At 41.8% G+C, this 17,846-nt stretch overlaps 1 protein-coding gene across 1 annotated transcript in view; it reads left to right on the plus strand.

The window, feature by feature from the left end:
• The window catches only part of SORCS3 (sortilin related VPS10 domain containing receptor 3), a gene marked incomplete at its 3' end in the record, with an annotated part of 289,707 nt that overhangs the window by 170,369 nt on the left and 101,492 nt on the right, over positions 1-17,846 (plus strand). Inside the window, exon 5 of the mRNA XM_080347514.1 lies at positions 8,393-8,466. Within this exon, the coding sequence (XP_080203640.1) occupies positions 8,393-8,466 (74 nt within the window). The remainder of the gene's footprint in view (positions 1-8,392; positions 8,467-17,846) is intronic.

Raw genomic sequence — 17,846 nt, forward strand, 5'->3', positions numbered from 1 at the left:
AAAATATTTTTTTAACTGTAAAAACATGAAACATGACATCAGTGCATTAAACCTGCATGGTTTCTTTATAAGCCAGGTTTGGGTTGAGCTTTGCAATTACAGCATGAAGTCAAACATTTCCAAAGTGTTTGGGCTTTGTGCAGAAGATCCCTGACCAATTTCTTACAATAGTGGGATGGAGTCTGAGTTTCTTTTGCCTGAAGACCTACTTTTGCCAGTCAGCATGTGAAATATTTCAGTATCAGATTTTCAAGTGTAAAGAGAACTTTCCAGCTTCTGATACTTTTTTTTTTTATACTTTTTTTTTTTTCTTCTCTGTATGAGTCAGATGATCGAAATGCATTTAGTATTTAATTTCTTTGTAGACCAGTTTCTCATCAAAACTGTTTTCAATGCCCCTGCTGTTCAACACCTGTAGGGAAATGAGGAAATCTGGTGAGTCTCAGACGGGCAGCAGTCTCTGGACATGTTCTTTTTCCATGCCTAAGATAATCTGGCTGAACCATGCTAGAGAAGAACCTTGGGCTGTAATGAGGTCTTTTGATGCAGCCTTTAATCACCTGGAAAGGAAATCAAAGCAGAGAGATAAACCGGTCCATTTGTTTTCATTACAATTACTAGTTTTTACAACTCTGTGTAAACAAAGCCCATAAATATGGTGCTGGTAGACTTCTTTCTCCTAAGCTCAGCTCCACCAGCTGTTACACAAATCTTTTGGCTCGGGAGGCAGGATTTGTTTTTAGGTTCTTTAGTGTGAGCTGTTAAGGATGCCTCACCTGAATTCTGATTTCCAGCAGTCTGTGGCAAGAGAAGAGAGTGAGAAACATTTCTTTTCCTTCTCTAAACATCTAGAAGCACTTTCAAACTTCAGATCTTGGTTCCTCTGAAGCTCCAGCAAATCAAGGTGACAAGGACAGGTATTTCTCTGGGAAGAGGTGGAAGGAACAAGCACAGATTATGTAATTCATCTTGAGTTGGTCATCAACTTGAAGGTGACATAAGCCTTTGTGTCCCCTGCTGGTAACTGCTTGACACTCCAGAAGTGTCCCCCTGGACTGAGGGGAATGGTGGAAGAGAGGAATCAAAGGAAGGCCCTGAATCTTTCCTTGAATGCAGCCTTTTATTACTGTGATTAAAGCCCCTTCCATGGCAAGGGTTGCTCCTGACCTGGTTTCAGCCACCCAGTTGCACATGTTAGATGTGAACCTTGTCCTTATTATGCTGCAAGTAACATGTTCTGCCTGACATGAGAACCCGAGAAAGGGGGCTGCATAGACTCCACAGCTTAAACATTATACTGGTGCTATAAAAGGAAGGAGTTTCCAGCTGTCCTCAAAAAAAAGAGGGATGGAAGACAGGTAAGGAAGACAGAAGATGTGATATAGAAGTAGGGCGTGTTTCTGCAGTACCATGCTATCTTCATGGCTACATCAAATCTGTCTTCTTATCCAATTCTTCTCGATTCTGTTGTTGTTCTTCTGTTCCTCTGCTCTGCTGAGGCTTCGCAGTCTGCTCTGCTGTCAAAGGTACACCATGCCAGTGCTTGAGGACAACTGATGGCTGCAGGATTCTTGTAGGGGTTCTCCACAAGTAGACTTATCATGTAGGGTTGTGAGAAAGGAGGAAAACCACAATTTTATGACATCTCAAGTAGAAGAATGAATAAGGGAAAATGGATTGTGTGTTACAGGTGTTGACTGGACATATTTGTGTCAGTCTTATCTATTTGGCAGTTTACTATCCCAACTTTAATTTCTTGAGATTTGGGGATCTAATTACTATTTGTATGAATGAGGAGTTATAGAAAGATAGTATCTCGGAGATTCAGCTGGTGCTGAAAGAAAAAGACACCATTTCAAATTATGAAAAAGTAAAACAGAAAAACAAAACAAAAGAAGGGACACTTCAGCAGCTTGGAATTTCTGTACTAAATTCAACAAGTGGAGCATGGTGACTAGATGTATCTGACTGTTGGCAGTAGACTTGCAGTGGTTGAGCAGGGGTAGATGTTATTTTAGAGTTGAAAGAAGTAGAAGTTAACAGGGAGAAATACAATTATTACTCATATAATTTCACTTGCTGCAACAGTGCAGACTCCTTTGGGTTTTTTTTTGTTGTTGTTCTTGTTATTGGGTTGTTTGGGTTTTTCTGTAAGGGCAATCTTGTTAAATTCTTCCTATGTCTAATTTCAGGTGTGGAAAAAATATCTTTCTTTGCAATGGGTGAAATGAGGACCATCCATTTATGCTACATGGAATATTGTTCCAAGATACTTTGAAATGTTTCTCCTGCAGTACTCAGCTGCTTAGTGTGCCTTTAGAGAAAATGTTGATGTTATCATCTCCTGAAACATTTTCACTGCAGTTCAAATTTGTTGCATATGGTTCTCTTCTTCCATGTGATGGGTCATCTCTGGCAGTTATCAGACATGACTTCTCTGTTCTGTGCTCTCAAGGCTGAAAAGTGTTTTGAGTTTCTCCTCCAGCTCATTTTCCTTCTAGCAATGAACTTTCTGACATGTTAATAGTAGCACCTTCTTCTCCTTTTGTAATTTCATCTGTAACACAGAAGTATAGAGAAAATGCATATGTTGCAATTTTCTGAGTGGTTTACAACATTTTCTCAGCTTCTGAGCCTCTAATTTTTTCCCAGTGATCACAGTCATTTTCCCTCTCTAGAGAAAATCAAAGACTCTGCAACAGACTTGGTTTCCTGAGTTATTCTTTTGCAGACCACTTGTGTGCAGTTCAATTTCCTACAGAAATATTGACCTGATTTTATTTTTCTTCTGTCCCAGTTTGCTTTTTTGGCAGGAACCCTCCACACATCTTACAGATTTTTTTATTATTATTTTTTTCTTCTTCCCCCCACCAGCTCTGGCTGAGAAGGTGCTGGTTTGCTTTTGTGCTTTTCTGGGATCAGAGCCATCTTTCCATGTGAGCAATCCAAGCTACTGATTGGGATCCTACTCTTCTGAGGACATGGCAGGCCAGCCTAACCTGTCCCTCCTCTTCCATCATGTTACCATGTGTCAGCTGCTGCCCAGTAATTACAACTGGGCTGACCCTCACCCTTCTTGATTAATACAAATACATCTTTCCATCATCAGCTGGATGTATTGTCTGGGGAAAGTCTAATTTTGTGTGCAACAAATTAGTTGTTTCTTTAAGTACATACAGTCCAGCTGTTCTTCCTCACTTTATCTGACACTATTATTGGCAAGCTCCATATTCACTCCAGAGTTGGCTGGCAGACATGAAACTATTGAGATTCTCCCCAGATGTTTGCTCAGACCGATAGACCTAATTTCATAGTAATGAAGAGTATATGATTGTATTTGTATGTAAACTGTTCATGTATATTCCTGATGCCCTAATTCTTCTTTTGTGTTTGAGCAAGAAAGTCTATAAATACCAAAGCTTTCTGAATCTGTTGTCTGTTGTTTCTGGATCTATACATGACATCTTCAGTGAGCCTCTTGCTGTGGTAAAGTGTATCCAGGCTATTGTATGCTTCGCCTTTCTTCAGCTCATGCTCAACTTTCAGTCTTCTACCTGCTTTGCCCAGGAAGAGCAAGCATGTCAACCAGGGAACAGGGGACCTAACATGAAATCCGTGTTAACTAAATAATGTGTCTGCAGTGGGGTCACTGTGGACTTATTTTAGTGTCTATGGAGAGAAATGGAGGCTTCTATGGTATGAATAATAAGCAATAAGTGTACCATAGTATGTCAAATGCGCTTTAGAAGTGCCTGTTTCAAACCTGTTTCTTGCCTATCTAAAAATGACCCTTGGTGTCTAGTGCAGATATGGATGACTAACATCTTCTTGTAGTTTCCATGTCTTTCCTTCATTCCCTGTTCTTCTCCCTTCTCTCCAGAAGCGGAGTTCAAGCAGGCCAGTTTCTCGCACTGCTCCAGTTCTAAGAACCTTGACATCTTGAGAAAAGTCATCCTTTTGTTTTGTTTTGGTGTTTTGTTTTTTTTTTTTTGCTAGTTCTCATTTGGAAAATAAAACACCCCAAACAGATTACCCCAGGTCCAAACAGGATCATCCAAGCAAGCCAGCAGGATGTGTCACCTTTAGAGTTTGTATTGAAGAATTGCAAAAGCATGGAGACATTTCTCACATGGAACACTGTATGTGCATTTGCGTGTCTATCACTCCTTCCTTTCGAGCTCTGTAGTTCTGCCTGTGTTTCTGGTGTGTTACACATGTTCATGGCATAGAGTCTGACAGCAGGAATAAAACTGCTTCTTTAAGGGGCTTGCCGCTTATCTCAGAAACAATGTCAGTGTTAAATGCTGCGGGTGTTCTTAGAATTTGAAGCAGCAGCATTCTGTCTGTGTTATGTAGTATCCTTGTGATTCAGAGTTGTGCTTGTGAGCAAGACAAGTATGAGTTAAGGTTCTGACCTGTAGTGAAATAAAGTTGTTTATCACCTGGTCTGCCAGGGTCTTTCCTTGAACAGATTGTGTATTCTTGGTAAAGCACAGGTCTGTGTTGGTGTTTGTGATATGTCTGATGCTACGATCCTTGAGTGTGGAGCATTGTGATGCTGTTTAGATAAACATTTGCTCTTTACCTTCTTGATGGATGGCCTTTTCATTTTATTTAATCATGTGTCTGACTAGGCTTCTGAACATAAGCAGATTTTCCCCACTGCTCAGTACCCATTTTCAAAGGCTGTGCCAGTACTGCTGAGCTCAAAGCCAGATGGGAAAGCAAAGCTGCTCTTGGATCCTGCTAATGTGATTGACCAGCCCGATACTTTCAGGGAAATACTTTACTTGCTTCATCAGACCTGAAAGCACATTAAAAGTTATCTTTTTGTGACATGCAATGCTGGCCACTTCACTTTCCTGAATCCCATCTGCCCTGTGGCAGCGTTACATGCCAGTCTGTGGGCAAGCAGAAATTCTAGGGTCATGCCTAGTAAAAACCCTTGTTGTATGCTGCAAGGGTAGATGAGGTTCGTAAGCGTCATTCAGGTGGGCTCAGTGGGGAATTTGAACATAGTATGTTTGTTCTCAAAAGCACCTGGGCTTTCAGGAGGCCCCAGGCCCTGTCTGCTCAAATAGATGCAGAGGTTACTGGGATCAGATGAGTGCTCTGTGTTTACTGAAGTGCCTCTGTGGCAGATGCAGAATTCTGAGTTTATTTTCATGTTAAAAACTGAGTTTTATCACACTTGCCTTGAGTCAGGACTTTGTTGTGGTTTTGAATACTGTTTCTGAATTGCCCCTTAGTCAAGCCCTCTGCATGCTGTTCTTTAGCTGAGTCAAGGCGCAAGACCAACCCATATAAACATAAAGACCTCAAACAGTCTTAATTTTTCATTCATCAGAGCAGGTCAAATAACACAAGGGAATTGCAGAAAGGGTGTACCATTACAGTACATCCTCATGGTACCCTGGAGTCCGTTCCTCCTAAACCAACATGTTGGAGTGCTCTGGAAGGTGGAAATGCCAGAGATTACTTACCACTAAAGAGCCAGAGCAGAGCTTTAAAAAAGGAAAAGCTTGGCACCAACATTCCTCATTTCTTTCCATTGCTTAGTATTCAGCTTTAGAAGAATTAATCTCTATTGAAATTTGCTGTACTTGCCGTTAAATTTGTTGTCTCCTCTAAAAGCATCTCTTCTCCCATGAAGGGAGATGAACAGAAAGTGTATATGTATATATATTCAATTTTAATGCATACTAGAAAGCTCTTTATTGTATGTTTTATTTAGTAATTCAACATTAACCTTTACGTTCAGATCTGTAAATAATACTATAAAAGTGAACTGGGCCAGAGAGACCTTTCAGGAATTTGTTCTGTCATACAGCTTTAAGACTCAATCATCTGGTTAAAATTCAAACTGGATGCCTAGAATAAGTAGGTGAATAAATAAATAAAAGTTCTTGAAATGAATAATATCCTCCTTATCTCTTTATCTGAAATTGCCTAAAGGCTGCAAGTTCAATTTAATCCTTGTACCATCAGTCAGTCTGAGCTTTAACAGAAAGAAGTGGAGGGAAAAAAATACTCGGTAGCTGGTGTCTGGTTTTTAACTTGCTAGAGAGAAGGATGCTCCCTAAACAAGACAATATGGGAGAGAGGAGTAGTTAGAAAGAGATTGTGCTTCATGCCACTGAGCTACGTGTAGCTACTGCTGTCATGCAGTTGCAAAAGAAAAGGAAGTGCTGGGGGCAAAAGATAAAAGAGAATCTAAAGAAATGGATGTATTTTGCTAATCCTTTCCTCTCATGGTGGGAATGTTTAATCCCCAGCAGAACACAGTAAGGACACCAGTCCCACTTGCACTTGCTTGTGAACAGGAGCTAATGGAGGCAAAGGTGCCTGGAGCTGGTGATTTGTGCAGCACAGTGGCTCAGTCTACAAGTCAGGAAACACAGAGGAGAGAGCCAAGTTGTCTGATGCAACTGATGCAACTCAGTCTGTGTGCAGAGGTTCTTGCATGTGTAAAACCGTGTCAAATGATTCAAGGAATATGCTGGCAGGCACCATGCTAATGTCAAGGCAGACTTGTAGTGCTATAGAGGTTTGACTCTTGGAGTGTGGATTTTCAATTATTGTTTCTAAAAATCTGATGTTCCTTCAGAAGGATGTGATGGTATTTGGATAAACATTTGCTGTTTACCTTCTTGATGTACAGCTTTGATGTTGAATTCATAAGCCCAACCTTGAATTTGGAGAAGGGATTTTCTTTTTCTGGCTCCTTTAAGTAAAAAAAAAAAAAAAAGATAAGCAATGTTTCATTTTGTATCTTTGGAGAATTCCTTTTGGGGCAGAGGCTTTTCTACGGTATTTTTTTCAGAATATTAATGTGAATGGTTGACTGTAAAAAACAGAGGAGTGCAGTACCTTACCTTATCTAGTGACAGTGCCAAAGAAATATGGCCAAATCGTAATATTCAGATTGTGTCTGATCTCCTGAAGAACATGGGGCAGAAAATCTTTCCCATATTTCTTACCACAAGCCCAGTGATGTTGGTTGGAATAAAGTCTATATACTTGGAGCCTACTTTGACATGAAGATTGGAGGATGCCTGCTTCCATCCCTTTTCCCCTGATGTGCTTTGTTCACTGGCAGCTTGAGCTATCATTGGCAGAAATTTCACTTCCCGATAGCATATATGCAAAGGACTAATTCTTTTGTCTTTGTACATACCAGTTGCATTAGATCCTTGATGGGGTCTGATTTCAGTTTTTGAGTTCCCTTCTGCTAGCTATAAAGTGGTTTGGTTGTGTAGTTGAGTACAAACACAGTAAGAATTAATCAGCTACCTCAGGCTTTGGACACAGCTCAAATAACCCTTTCCAGTCACCTTTGTAAATTGTTCTGTGGTCCAGCTCTGATGTGGCTGCTGGATCTCTGTGGTCAAAGATACTGCCCATTGAAGAAACTTTAGCGTTCAGTGCGAGCATACGTAGTTTATCTTCCCAGGCACACTTAGTCATCCATCATAGCTGTGCCGTAGGTTGTGAACCCTTCTAATCTGAATGTGGTGCTGCCTCCGATTTGTAAATCCAGTTACTCCAAATCAAATTAAATGCAGAACCTTTACTCAAATTATATTGTTTTCCCATTAAAGACCTGAATTTGGATATTTCTCAGCTCTGTTATCTACCTCCTTAGACTGCAATCAATCCTTATTTAATTGAGCCAGAATTTATTTCAGATGAAATGTATTTGAAATCATGTTCAAACACACTGCCTGCTATTTATTTGTCTATGATCTAGTTGTAAAGCAGAGTAGTTAAGTTTCAAAGTGTATTTTTTTCTGAAGAGCCAAACTTGCCTAAAGTTAGAGAAAAGGAGCTTACGTATGCTTTGTTTATGACTGAGTGAATTGTGAGTAATAAATCAATCATATGGAGAATGGTGTTTGTGGTACTAAGCCCAGTGTATATGAAGCAAACTTATGTTGGAGACTTAGTGTGAAGTTGCATGGAAATTTGGTTACATTACAGCTGCACCATTTGTTAGCCAGGAAGACTCAAAATGATTGTTAGATGGAAAATTTGGCTTTCAAGAAGAACCACTTCACTATCTCTAACTAATGAGCAGATTGATTTCTAACTTATCTCAAAATTTAAACGTCGTTCAAAACATAGAAGTTGTAAATTAGGAGCAATTTCCTTTTCTTTCCCACACAGAACAGAGTTATAATCCATAACATAAAAGTGAATCGCAGCATTACTTCGAATATAGTCACTACCTACCACATCACAGTCACGTTAACTGATTTGTCTTTCATTGTATTTAATGTTAGGAATTTCCATGTCATCAATCACTTGCTTCCTGTAGGGCTGAAAAAGCAGTAGTCCTTACTCTTCTTCCTCAAAGTTTATATTTCTCTTCTCTTCTCTCTCTGTCTTTCAGCTGTACAGCTCAATGGACTTTGGAAGAAAATGGCAGCTCATGCATGAGCGCGTCACTCCAAACAGGTTTTACTGGTGAGTTATGCCCTTGGGCTTTGCTGACTTTGGGCAGGTTATGGAGGGGAGAAGGGCATCTAACATGAAGGGTTTGGCTGCTTTATCTGAACACTAAGTATGCCCTTGGTTTTGGTCATTATCAACATCAGATGCTCAATCCATAGTATATATCTTGCAGTTCTATAGCTGGATGTCTCCATGTTTGTACCTCTTTCTTGTCTGATGACAGTGGTGTCTTGTAGAGACAAGTACGAGTCTTTTGGTAACTGCAAATCTCCTGCTTATCTATGTACAGTAACGCAGAGAAACTGCCCAGTGCTTCAGTGACAAAACTATGATCATTAGACCTATTTTCCAACCCTTCTGAGAGCTACATTACCCACAAAACAACCTTTGTGCAGAGCCAGCCACTCTGACCAGTCTCTTTATGCAACCATTGGGAGAAAGGAAGAACCAAACTCTGCTTTGAATCACTCTCTGAGGAGCCGGTTTCTTCCTACTGAAAGCCCAGGATCTGCAAGCGGTTGCTGAAAATCTGCTTTGTGACTATCTTCCTTTCCATTTCCCAAGTGTCAGCCTCCAAAACTGGGAGTGTCTTCAAAAAGAGATGATTAAACTAGTTTAGTTCTTGTTTCCAAGCTCCTCTATTCCAGATGCCATTTTTCCAAAATTCTCTTTACCATGTGAAGGCCCAAGAATTTAATTTGGTGAGAAAGAGAAAATTGAGTACTAGTCTTCAGTAGTTGCATCTAGGATCTGGGGCTTGAATCAGATTCTTAATGCTTTACTACATGCCAGAAGATAGAGTGTTTATGTGAACATGTAGAATTGCTGATTTACAGAATCTGTGGATAATTGAAGAAGTACCTAGTCCTTAAGGCCAAAAAAGATGGTAATATTAAGAAACCACAGGCTCCTATTTTTAAGAGCCAAAACTAAAAAGGACTTGGATGAATTTACTCCTAATTGCATAACATGAGATATATCTATATATCTACAGATATATAGATATGTAACTTAGAGTCCAATTCTGATAGAAATTCTTGCACATCATTAAAAATATGTGGAATCTAGGCCTAAAATATCTGTAGATTGAATTTTTGATATTTCCACACCTTGCAGTGGAGATATATAATATTCATCATATTTTCAAATTGTCTAAGTCATTCTGCAAATCTCTCTAAACAGCTTTAGAGTCCCACATTTAAAATGTGGCTTTTTGGCACTAAGCCTGGAGATTTCCCTCAGTGTGCCTGTGGATTTTGGACGGTCTAAGGAGGTTTTTGAACATCTAGGAGAGGAAGATGTGATGGTCACCTGCAAAATACATCAAAGATCTAGAATCATGTCTGACCATGTCACTGTTTCACATTTCCATAGTGAAGGAAATGTGGTTATGTTCTCCTGGTTCTGGTGGTGGATGGTTGATAGATTTAATTATCCAAAATCCTTTGAGTTCACTGTTCGTCCTAGATGCATGTCACAAAGGTGAGTGTAGATCCTCTCCAGGTGTGTCCTTCTGTGGAGCAGAATAGCTGTTTCCATGGGATAATTGTACCCTACCCTTCAAATAGCGGGGGAGACTTTCTTGGAGAATAAAGTGCAAGGGCTGAGCTGACTTGGAACAAAGCATAATCTCTTTCTGAAGGAAAGGCTCTGTTGTTGTGGTTTGTTTTCTACTTTACTATAATAATGCTTAGTGGAAATTGCCTGGTTTTGTATGTTGATTTGACACCCAAACCTGTAGATTGTTTTCAAGAATCTACCTCATTTTTCATACAGCCTTTTGGCTGCACAGTTTGAATGCTGCTTTTAACACTGCATTATATAAAGCCTCTGTTTCAAGTGTCTCTTTCTCTTAGAAAATGTGGAAGTCTTCTATAGTTAAAACTTGTATGGCATAGACCTAGAAATCTTTATTCCACTCAGAAACAGTAGAATCCCACTGACAATAAACTTGCCAAGAGAGTGAATTAGGTTTTTCCCAGAGTGAGAGAGATTTCTACCAATTCGTAGTGCAGGGGTCAGAGATGTTGAAACTTTGGAACATAATAACTCCCCTTAGCTGTCTGATTTCCTTTTTTTATTATTATTATTATATTTTGTTTCTTTCTTTTTAAAGCTGCAGACTGTAAGAAATGCAAGGAGAACACGTTAGCCTTGGGAATTTTGTATTTTCTTTTTATTAAGCTATGAAAGGGGGAGAAAGTAGGTATAGCTATGTTTCAGAGGGACATGAGACACTACTCTGTGGAATTCATCACCTTATCAAATACTACATTATCGAACCACTTAATTAAAACTTCCAGGAAAGGTGAAATAATAACAAAAGGGAGATGCCAAAATCTGAAGTGAGCTGCTTGTTTGTGGTGCTCTGCGTTATTTATTAGCAGGGGCTCAAGTAAGCATCCTTCATCAAATGGCAAAGTCTTCATCTGATCTGAATGCATCTGGCCTTATCTGGGGCAGCCTTTGTCTATTTTTTTTTTCTTCAAAGCATGACTTTCATCTCTCAGGCTGTTGTGACTGGGTTTATGAAGACTATAATCTTCACCTGGTTCATGGGATCAGTCAGCCTGACAGGGAGAGGTCTTATTTTTCTCTCTGAGACCTTTCCAAATAATTATACCTTCCCTGAGAGAGCTCCAGATATAGAGTCTTTAAAGCCATGAGAAAATTACAATTGCATCAGAACTCTTCAGGTTGAGATGAGAATTTTCACTCAGCAGAGTAAGAAAGACCTATCTGGTAGTCATCATGGACATACAGGTCACTCTCTGCATTTTACTATAGCTCTGGTAGGCAGCATCTGTTATGGATCCTCACCAGTCAAAAATGAAGTTTTAAGCTCTCAACCTGATCTGTGGCTTTGTATCCTGGCTCTTGCCTTCAACTCCTTTCCTTAGTCCCAGATTTTGGTGCCAATGACTGGTTTGTAGTTTTGTATTCTCCTCCTGTATGGATGTCACATGTCCCACAGTTAGGGGACATTTATCCTCAGTTCCTGTGACCAGCTCAAAGTTTGTGCATGAGCTGAGATTCACTTCATTGTTGTAAAAACTAGGATCTGAGATCTCTACTTCTGTAGTAGTGATTCATTTGGTAACGACACCCACTGATGGCAGTGGCAGAGCTTGAACAGAATGTGTTACTTGATGTGAGTACAGGCATCCAAATTTGGCTCCCATGTGCCTTGGCCTCAGAGATTTTAATAACTTAGAATCCTGTAAGGCTGGAAATAGGAACTTACGCTAATGTGATACAGAAATTCCCAGATCACTCGTCACTCTGAAATTACACAAGATAACTGGAACCGGCATGGGTGCAAAGTTTGTTAAAGAACTACTCAATGTTCTTTCCTTTTAAAACACATTTCTGCAGTTCCCTCTGGGCCCTGTTTATTTTCTCTCACTATAACTTAGACACCTGTGCTATCATGTGGAGGGATATAAAAAATGCAGTCTGTATTTTATACTGTAAGAAATGTTGGGGAAGTTGCCTTGTCTGTAAAACACATGGTATGTTCTGTGCTGACTAAATTCTGTTTCTGTTCAGATAAGAACTCAAAGCACTTGAATTGTCCTTAAATTGCTTTACTGCCTATGTCTTTACCTGTGCTGGGACAATGGGACTAAGCAGGTGGGCAAGACGACTGATGAAGCATTCACCAAACCTTGTTCAGCACTTTGCTGGACCACAGCTTTTCCATGTCATCTTGGGTGGCTCAAGCTGACTTTGCCTTCTTATCTCCTAGCTAAGACTGAAATAGGAAAAAATTATTTTCCTTGTTGGACGTAGTGGGTGAGGTACTCGAATATTGTGATACCAGGTACTACAGCCGTGGATTAAGAACACTGAAGGGCACTAGAGAGTGAAAAGATGTTTTCATGTTATATGAAGACCTTTTATAACCTTATGGCTTACTTCTTTAAAAGGTGGAGTTCCACAAGGTGACCTGTGTTTTCTGGCTTTATCAGCTAAACGGTTGCGAATATCATCCCTGGTTCATCTGCCTATGTTTGCAGAGCAGACACAGGGAACACCATCCTGTGCAGAGGACAGAGCTGTACTCCTTGAGACACCCATCCTCTTTTTTCAGGTCTCCCCAGGCTGCTCTTTGCTGGAGCGCTCATTCACTTTTCCTGCCTCCCATCATCACTGGGGAATATGAAGTGCTGGATGTGGGACCGTTTTCCATTTTTTTTTGCCTGGTATATCTAGACAATTATGCTTTTCTCATTTTAAGTTTTGTTTTTGTTTTTTTTTTTTAAACATGCTTTCTAGGATTTGGGGTGATTCTGTCAAAGCCTGGGAGAGGGAACAGTGGGGAGTACCCATTTGTGTGGAAGAGAGGAAGAGATCTGCAAAGCATTTCTGATGGCTGTGGGGATATTTGGAGCACTGAAGTCAGTGCCCAGGATGATCCTAAATGGTAAAAGGCACTGAAATAGACACTAGTGATGAAAGCTGGGCAGGAAACACCAACAAGGGAGAAGGAAAGACAATACGAGGAGGAAAACAGGATGTGCCTAAGTCTGCTTTGAGGAGCAGTGTTTAAATCTGCAAACGGGAAAAATGTGGTATAATGAGCATTTCTCCAATACACTGCTGATTCTTGCTCTGAGTGTGCCCAAAATTTTATTTTTTCTTTTTCTGTGATGACAAACTAGATTTCTGGTCGGTTTGATATCCATGAATGCCAGCCACATTTTTTTTTTAACTCCAAGGATTAAAAACTGGGAGAAAGGAATAGGCTGTGGATCCACTTAGATGATGTTTTGGAGTTACAACTTCTCTGCCACAGTTCTTTGAGACATAAGCCATCAAATTTTGTCTCTGGAGGGCAAGATTTTTGGTCCTTTTTGACATGATTTTGGATAGGAACAGTGACAACATGTAGCCAGTGTATTTCTACTTGTTTGCAGCTTCAGTTTCATGAAGACTATAGCAGAGGCTGGTTTGAATATCTGAGAGTAATGAGCAGATGATAAGGGATTTACCTCAGTGTTTCAAGAGGTTGTGATCTGGGTTTGGATCTGAAGTTGGACAGAGGTTTGTGTCTGTTTTTATTTCCTTATCTCTGTGACAGCACTGATATTTCCTAATCTCGGTACCCATTTGGGTCCACACAGGCTGTTTCAGCAGCAGTTCCATAAGTGACCTTTGAATGCAACTAAGGTTACCTTTACTTTGACTAGTTTGCCAGCAATGAAGTGGTTAGTCAAATGTGTGCCTGTCTCACCTGTAAATCCCACTAATCATTAACTACCAGATGGTGTCATTGGATGGTGCTGGGGAAACAGCGCCTGATTTTTTACAGCCAAGTTTAGTGTTAAGAAAACATAGTCTTGTAAATGTCAAATTGACTGTTAAGTAATCCTGCACTAGAGTTTTTCAGAATTAAAACCATACTGTACATGGAGCTGTGGATAAATGGAATAATTCCAGTTTAGCAGCCATGGCTAGTACTGCCTATAGATAGCATCATCGAGGCATATAAGTTCTATAAGACACCAGTCCGGACAGTGTCACGTGGGAAAGGTTTATCTCAGAGGGGCAAAAGAATGCTGGGGCAGGAATTAGCTGGGCTCATTTGGAGAGCTTTAAACTAGGCTCGAAGGGGGATGGGGTTGTAGCTGGGCTTGTCCCAGTGGGGCAGCATTCTAGAACTGATGAGGACCAGGTGGCCTCCTATGCTCCTAGGGAGAAATGGGAGTGCTCTGCTCGCTCCTTGAAATGCCTGTACACCAATGCGCGCAGCATGGGGAATAAGCAGGAGGAGTTAGAATCCTATGTTCGGCTGGGAGATTATGACCTGGTGACAATTACAGAAACATGGTGGGACAGTTCACATGACTGGAATGTGGTCATGGATGGCTATGCCCTTTTCAGAAAAGACAGGCCAGCCAGGCGTGGTGGTGGAGTTGCTCTCTATGTGAGAGAGCAACTACAATGTACTAAATTCTGCCCAGGAGTGGATGATGAGCGAGTTGAGAGTGTATGGGTCAGGATCAAGGGGCAGGCTGGCAGGGGTGACACTGTTGTGGGTGTCTGTTACAGGCCACCAGATCAGGCTGAGGAAGTTGATGAGGGCTTCTATGGGCAGCTGAGAGTGGCCTCGCAGTCACAGGCCCTGGTTGTTGTGGGTGATTTTAACTTCCCTGATGTTTGCTGGAAGGACCATTCAGCCAGCCAGCCACAGTCCAGGAGGTTCCTCCAGTGCATTGATGATAACTTCCTCATGCAGATGGTGGAGGAGCCGACTAGGAGAGGTGCACTGCTGGATCTCATCCTCACTAACAAGGAGGGTCTGGTCGAAGCAGTAAAGGTTGAGGGCTGCCTGGGTTACAGTGACCACGAGATGGTGGAGTTCAGCATCTTGTGTGGCAGGAACAGAATAGCAAGTAGAATTGCAACCCTGGACTTTAGCAGGGCTAACTTTGGCCTTTTCAAGCAATTGCTGGGGGAAATCCCATGGGCAAGACTGCTTGAAGGAAAAGGGGCCCAAGAGAGCTGGATTGCATTCAGAGATTGCTTCTTCCGCGCTCAGGATCAGAGCATCCCCACACGTAGGAAGTCAAGGAAGGGAGCCAGGAGGCCTGCGTGGTTGAATAGGAATCTATTGGGTATGCTCAAGCAGAAGAGGAGAGTTTACAGGTCATGGAAGCAGGGGCTGGCCACTTGGGAGGAATATAAGGCTGCTGTTAGAGGATGTAGGAAGGCAGCTAGGATAGCCAAGGCCTCCTTAGAATTACAGCTGGCGAGAGGGGTCAAGGACAGCAAAAAGAACTTTTTCAAATACATAGCGGATAAAACTAATACCAGAGGCAATGTAGGCCCACTGATGAATGGGGTGGGTGCCCTGGTGGCGGAAGATACAGAGAAGGCAGAATTACTGAATGCCTTCTTTGTCTCTGTCTACTCTGCCGGAGGCTGTCCTGGGGAGCCCTGTACCCCTGAGACCCCAGATGAAGCCAGGTCAATGGAGGAGCTTGCTTTAGTTGATGAGGACTGGGTTAAGGAGCAATTAAATAGACTGGACATCCATAAATCCATGGGTCCAGATGGGATGCATCCGCGGGTGCTGAGGGAGCTGGCTGAGGTCATTGCTGGACCGCTCTCCATCATCTTTGCCAAGTCTTGGGAAACGGGAGAGGTGCCCGAGGATTGGAGGAAAGCAAATGTCACTCCAATCTTCAAAAAGGGCAAGAAGGAGGACCCGGGTAACTGTAGACCGGTCAGCCTCACCTCTGTCCCTGGGAAAGTAATGGAACAACTTATCCTTGGTGCTATCTCAAGGCATATCAAGGATAAGAAGGTTATTAGGGGCAGTCAGCATGGCTTTACCGAGGGTAAGTCATGCTTGACCAACCTCATAGCCTTTTATGAGAATGTTACAAGGTGGATGGATGATGGCAGAGCCGTGGATGTGGTCTACCTTGACTTCAGTAAAGCCTTTGACACAGTCTCCCACAGCATCCTAGTTGCTAAGTTGCAGAGGTGTGGTCTAGACAATAGAGTAGTGAGGTGGGTTACAAACTGGCTTAAGGAGAGAAGCCAGAGAGTGGTAGTCAATGGTGCGGAGTCTAGTTGGAGGCCAGTATCTAGTGGAGTACCTCAGGGGTCAGTACTGGGGCCAGTATTATTCAATATATTCATTAACGACTTAGACGAGGGAATAGAGTGTACTATCAGCAAGTTTGCTGATGACACTAAGCTGGGAGGAGTGGCTGACACGCCAGAAGGCTGTGCTGCCATCCAGCGAGACCTAGACAGGCTGGAGAGTTGGGCGGGGAATAACCTAATGAAATTTAACAAGGAAAAGTGTAGAGTCCTGCATCTGGGCAGGAACAACCCCAGGTTCCAGTATCGGTTGGGAAATTACATATTAGAGAGCAGTGTAGGGGAAAGGGACCTGGGGATCCTGGTGGACAACAGGATGACCATGAGCCAGCACTGTGCCCTTGTGGCCAGGAAGGCCAATGGCATCCTGGGATGTATTAGAAGGGGGGTGGTTAGTAGATCAAGAGAGGTCCTCCTTCCCCTCTACTCTGCCCTGGTGAGACCCCATCTGGAATATTGTGTCCAGTTCTGGGCCCCTCAGTTCAAGAAGGACAAGGAACTGCTGGAGAGGGTCCAGCGTAGGGCAACCAAGATGATTAAGGGAGTGGAGCACCTCCCTTATGAGGAAAGGCTGAGGGAGCTGGGTCTCTTTAGTTTGGAGAAGAGGAGACTGAGGGGTGACCTTATTAATGTTTATAAATATATAAAAGGTGAGTGCCATGAGGATGGAGCCAGGCTCTTCTCATTGGCAAACAATGATAGGACAAGGGGCAATGGGATCAAGCTGGAACACAAGAGGTTCCACTTAAATTTGAGAAGAAACTTCTTCTCAGTAAGGGTGACAGAGCACTGGAACAGGCTGCCCAGGGGGGTTGTGGAGTCTCCTTCTCTGGAGACATTCAAGACCCACCTGGACATGTTCCTGTGCAACCTCACTTAGGCGTTCCTGCTCCAGCAGGGGGATTGGACTAGATGATCTTTTGAGGTCCCTTCCAATCCAGAACATACTGTGATACTGTGATATACCCAGTGGCTATTCACATAGTCTGCACATGAATAGCTGAACAGGGGCCTATTAGTGGAGGCTCCCGTGGGCTAATGACTCATTTGCCTGTGTTAAGGGACTTGCTTGCTGTGCCCTGTGGATGAGAACACGCGGGAAAAGTTTCTCTCCCAGAGGGTAATGCTGACATAAATCTGGAATGTATTACTCAGGCCACCACAACCATGAACTGTATTAGGCTGAAGACAAAATTTTCAGATTCTAGCCTCAAGCTCTGTAATAAGAGTGCAGAAGAGATGAGACCTTCTTAAAAGGTCTTGGCATATATTGAAAGATTTCCTTGCAAGGTCACATTACTTAATTAAAGATCACAACACCATGGTGATAATAAGACCAAATTCATTTTCTGCAAGTGGGGGAACTGTGAGGTTAGGGATTTTCTTTTCATTTTGTGTGCCTACAATTAATGCAATTGGCAGTATAGATATTTTATGTTTCCAAACATTAGGTCATAGCTGACTAGCTTGTGATTACATGGTAACTCAGTGGCAGAGATAGAAATAGAATCTGGATATAGAGTTGGATACTTTTTATTGGCTGAAATAGTGTTTATTTTTATTGAAAAAGTTTCAAGTCAAGATATTTTAGAACTCTCGTCAACATTATCCAAATATTTATCTCAAAATTAAACAAAGGAACATTCTGAAATGGTTGGGGTTTTTAAAATATTTTTGAAGTGATTTTTAAATTAGAATAAAACCACATATTGCAATATATGAGCTTTTAAAATTAAAGTAGGGAAAGAGTGCAGTCTGAAACAAAGTGTCTGGAT

Source organism: Nesoenas mayeri (assembly GCF_963082525.1).
Source record: "Nesoenas mayeri genome assembly, chromosome: 7".
Taxonomy (NCBI): Eukaryota; Metazoa; Chordata; class Aves; order Columbiformes; family Columbidae; genus Nesoenas; species Nesoenas mayeri.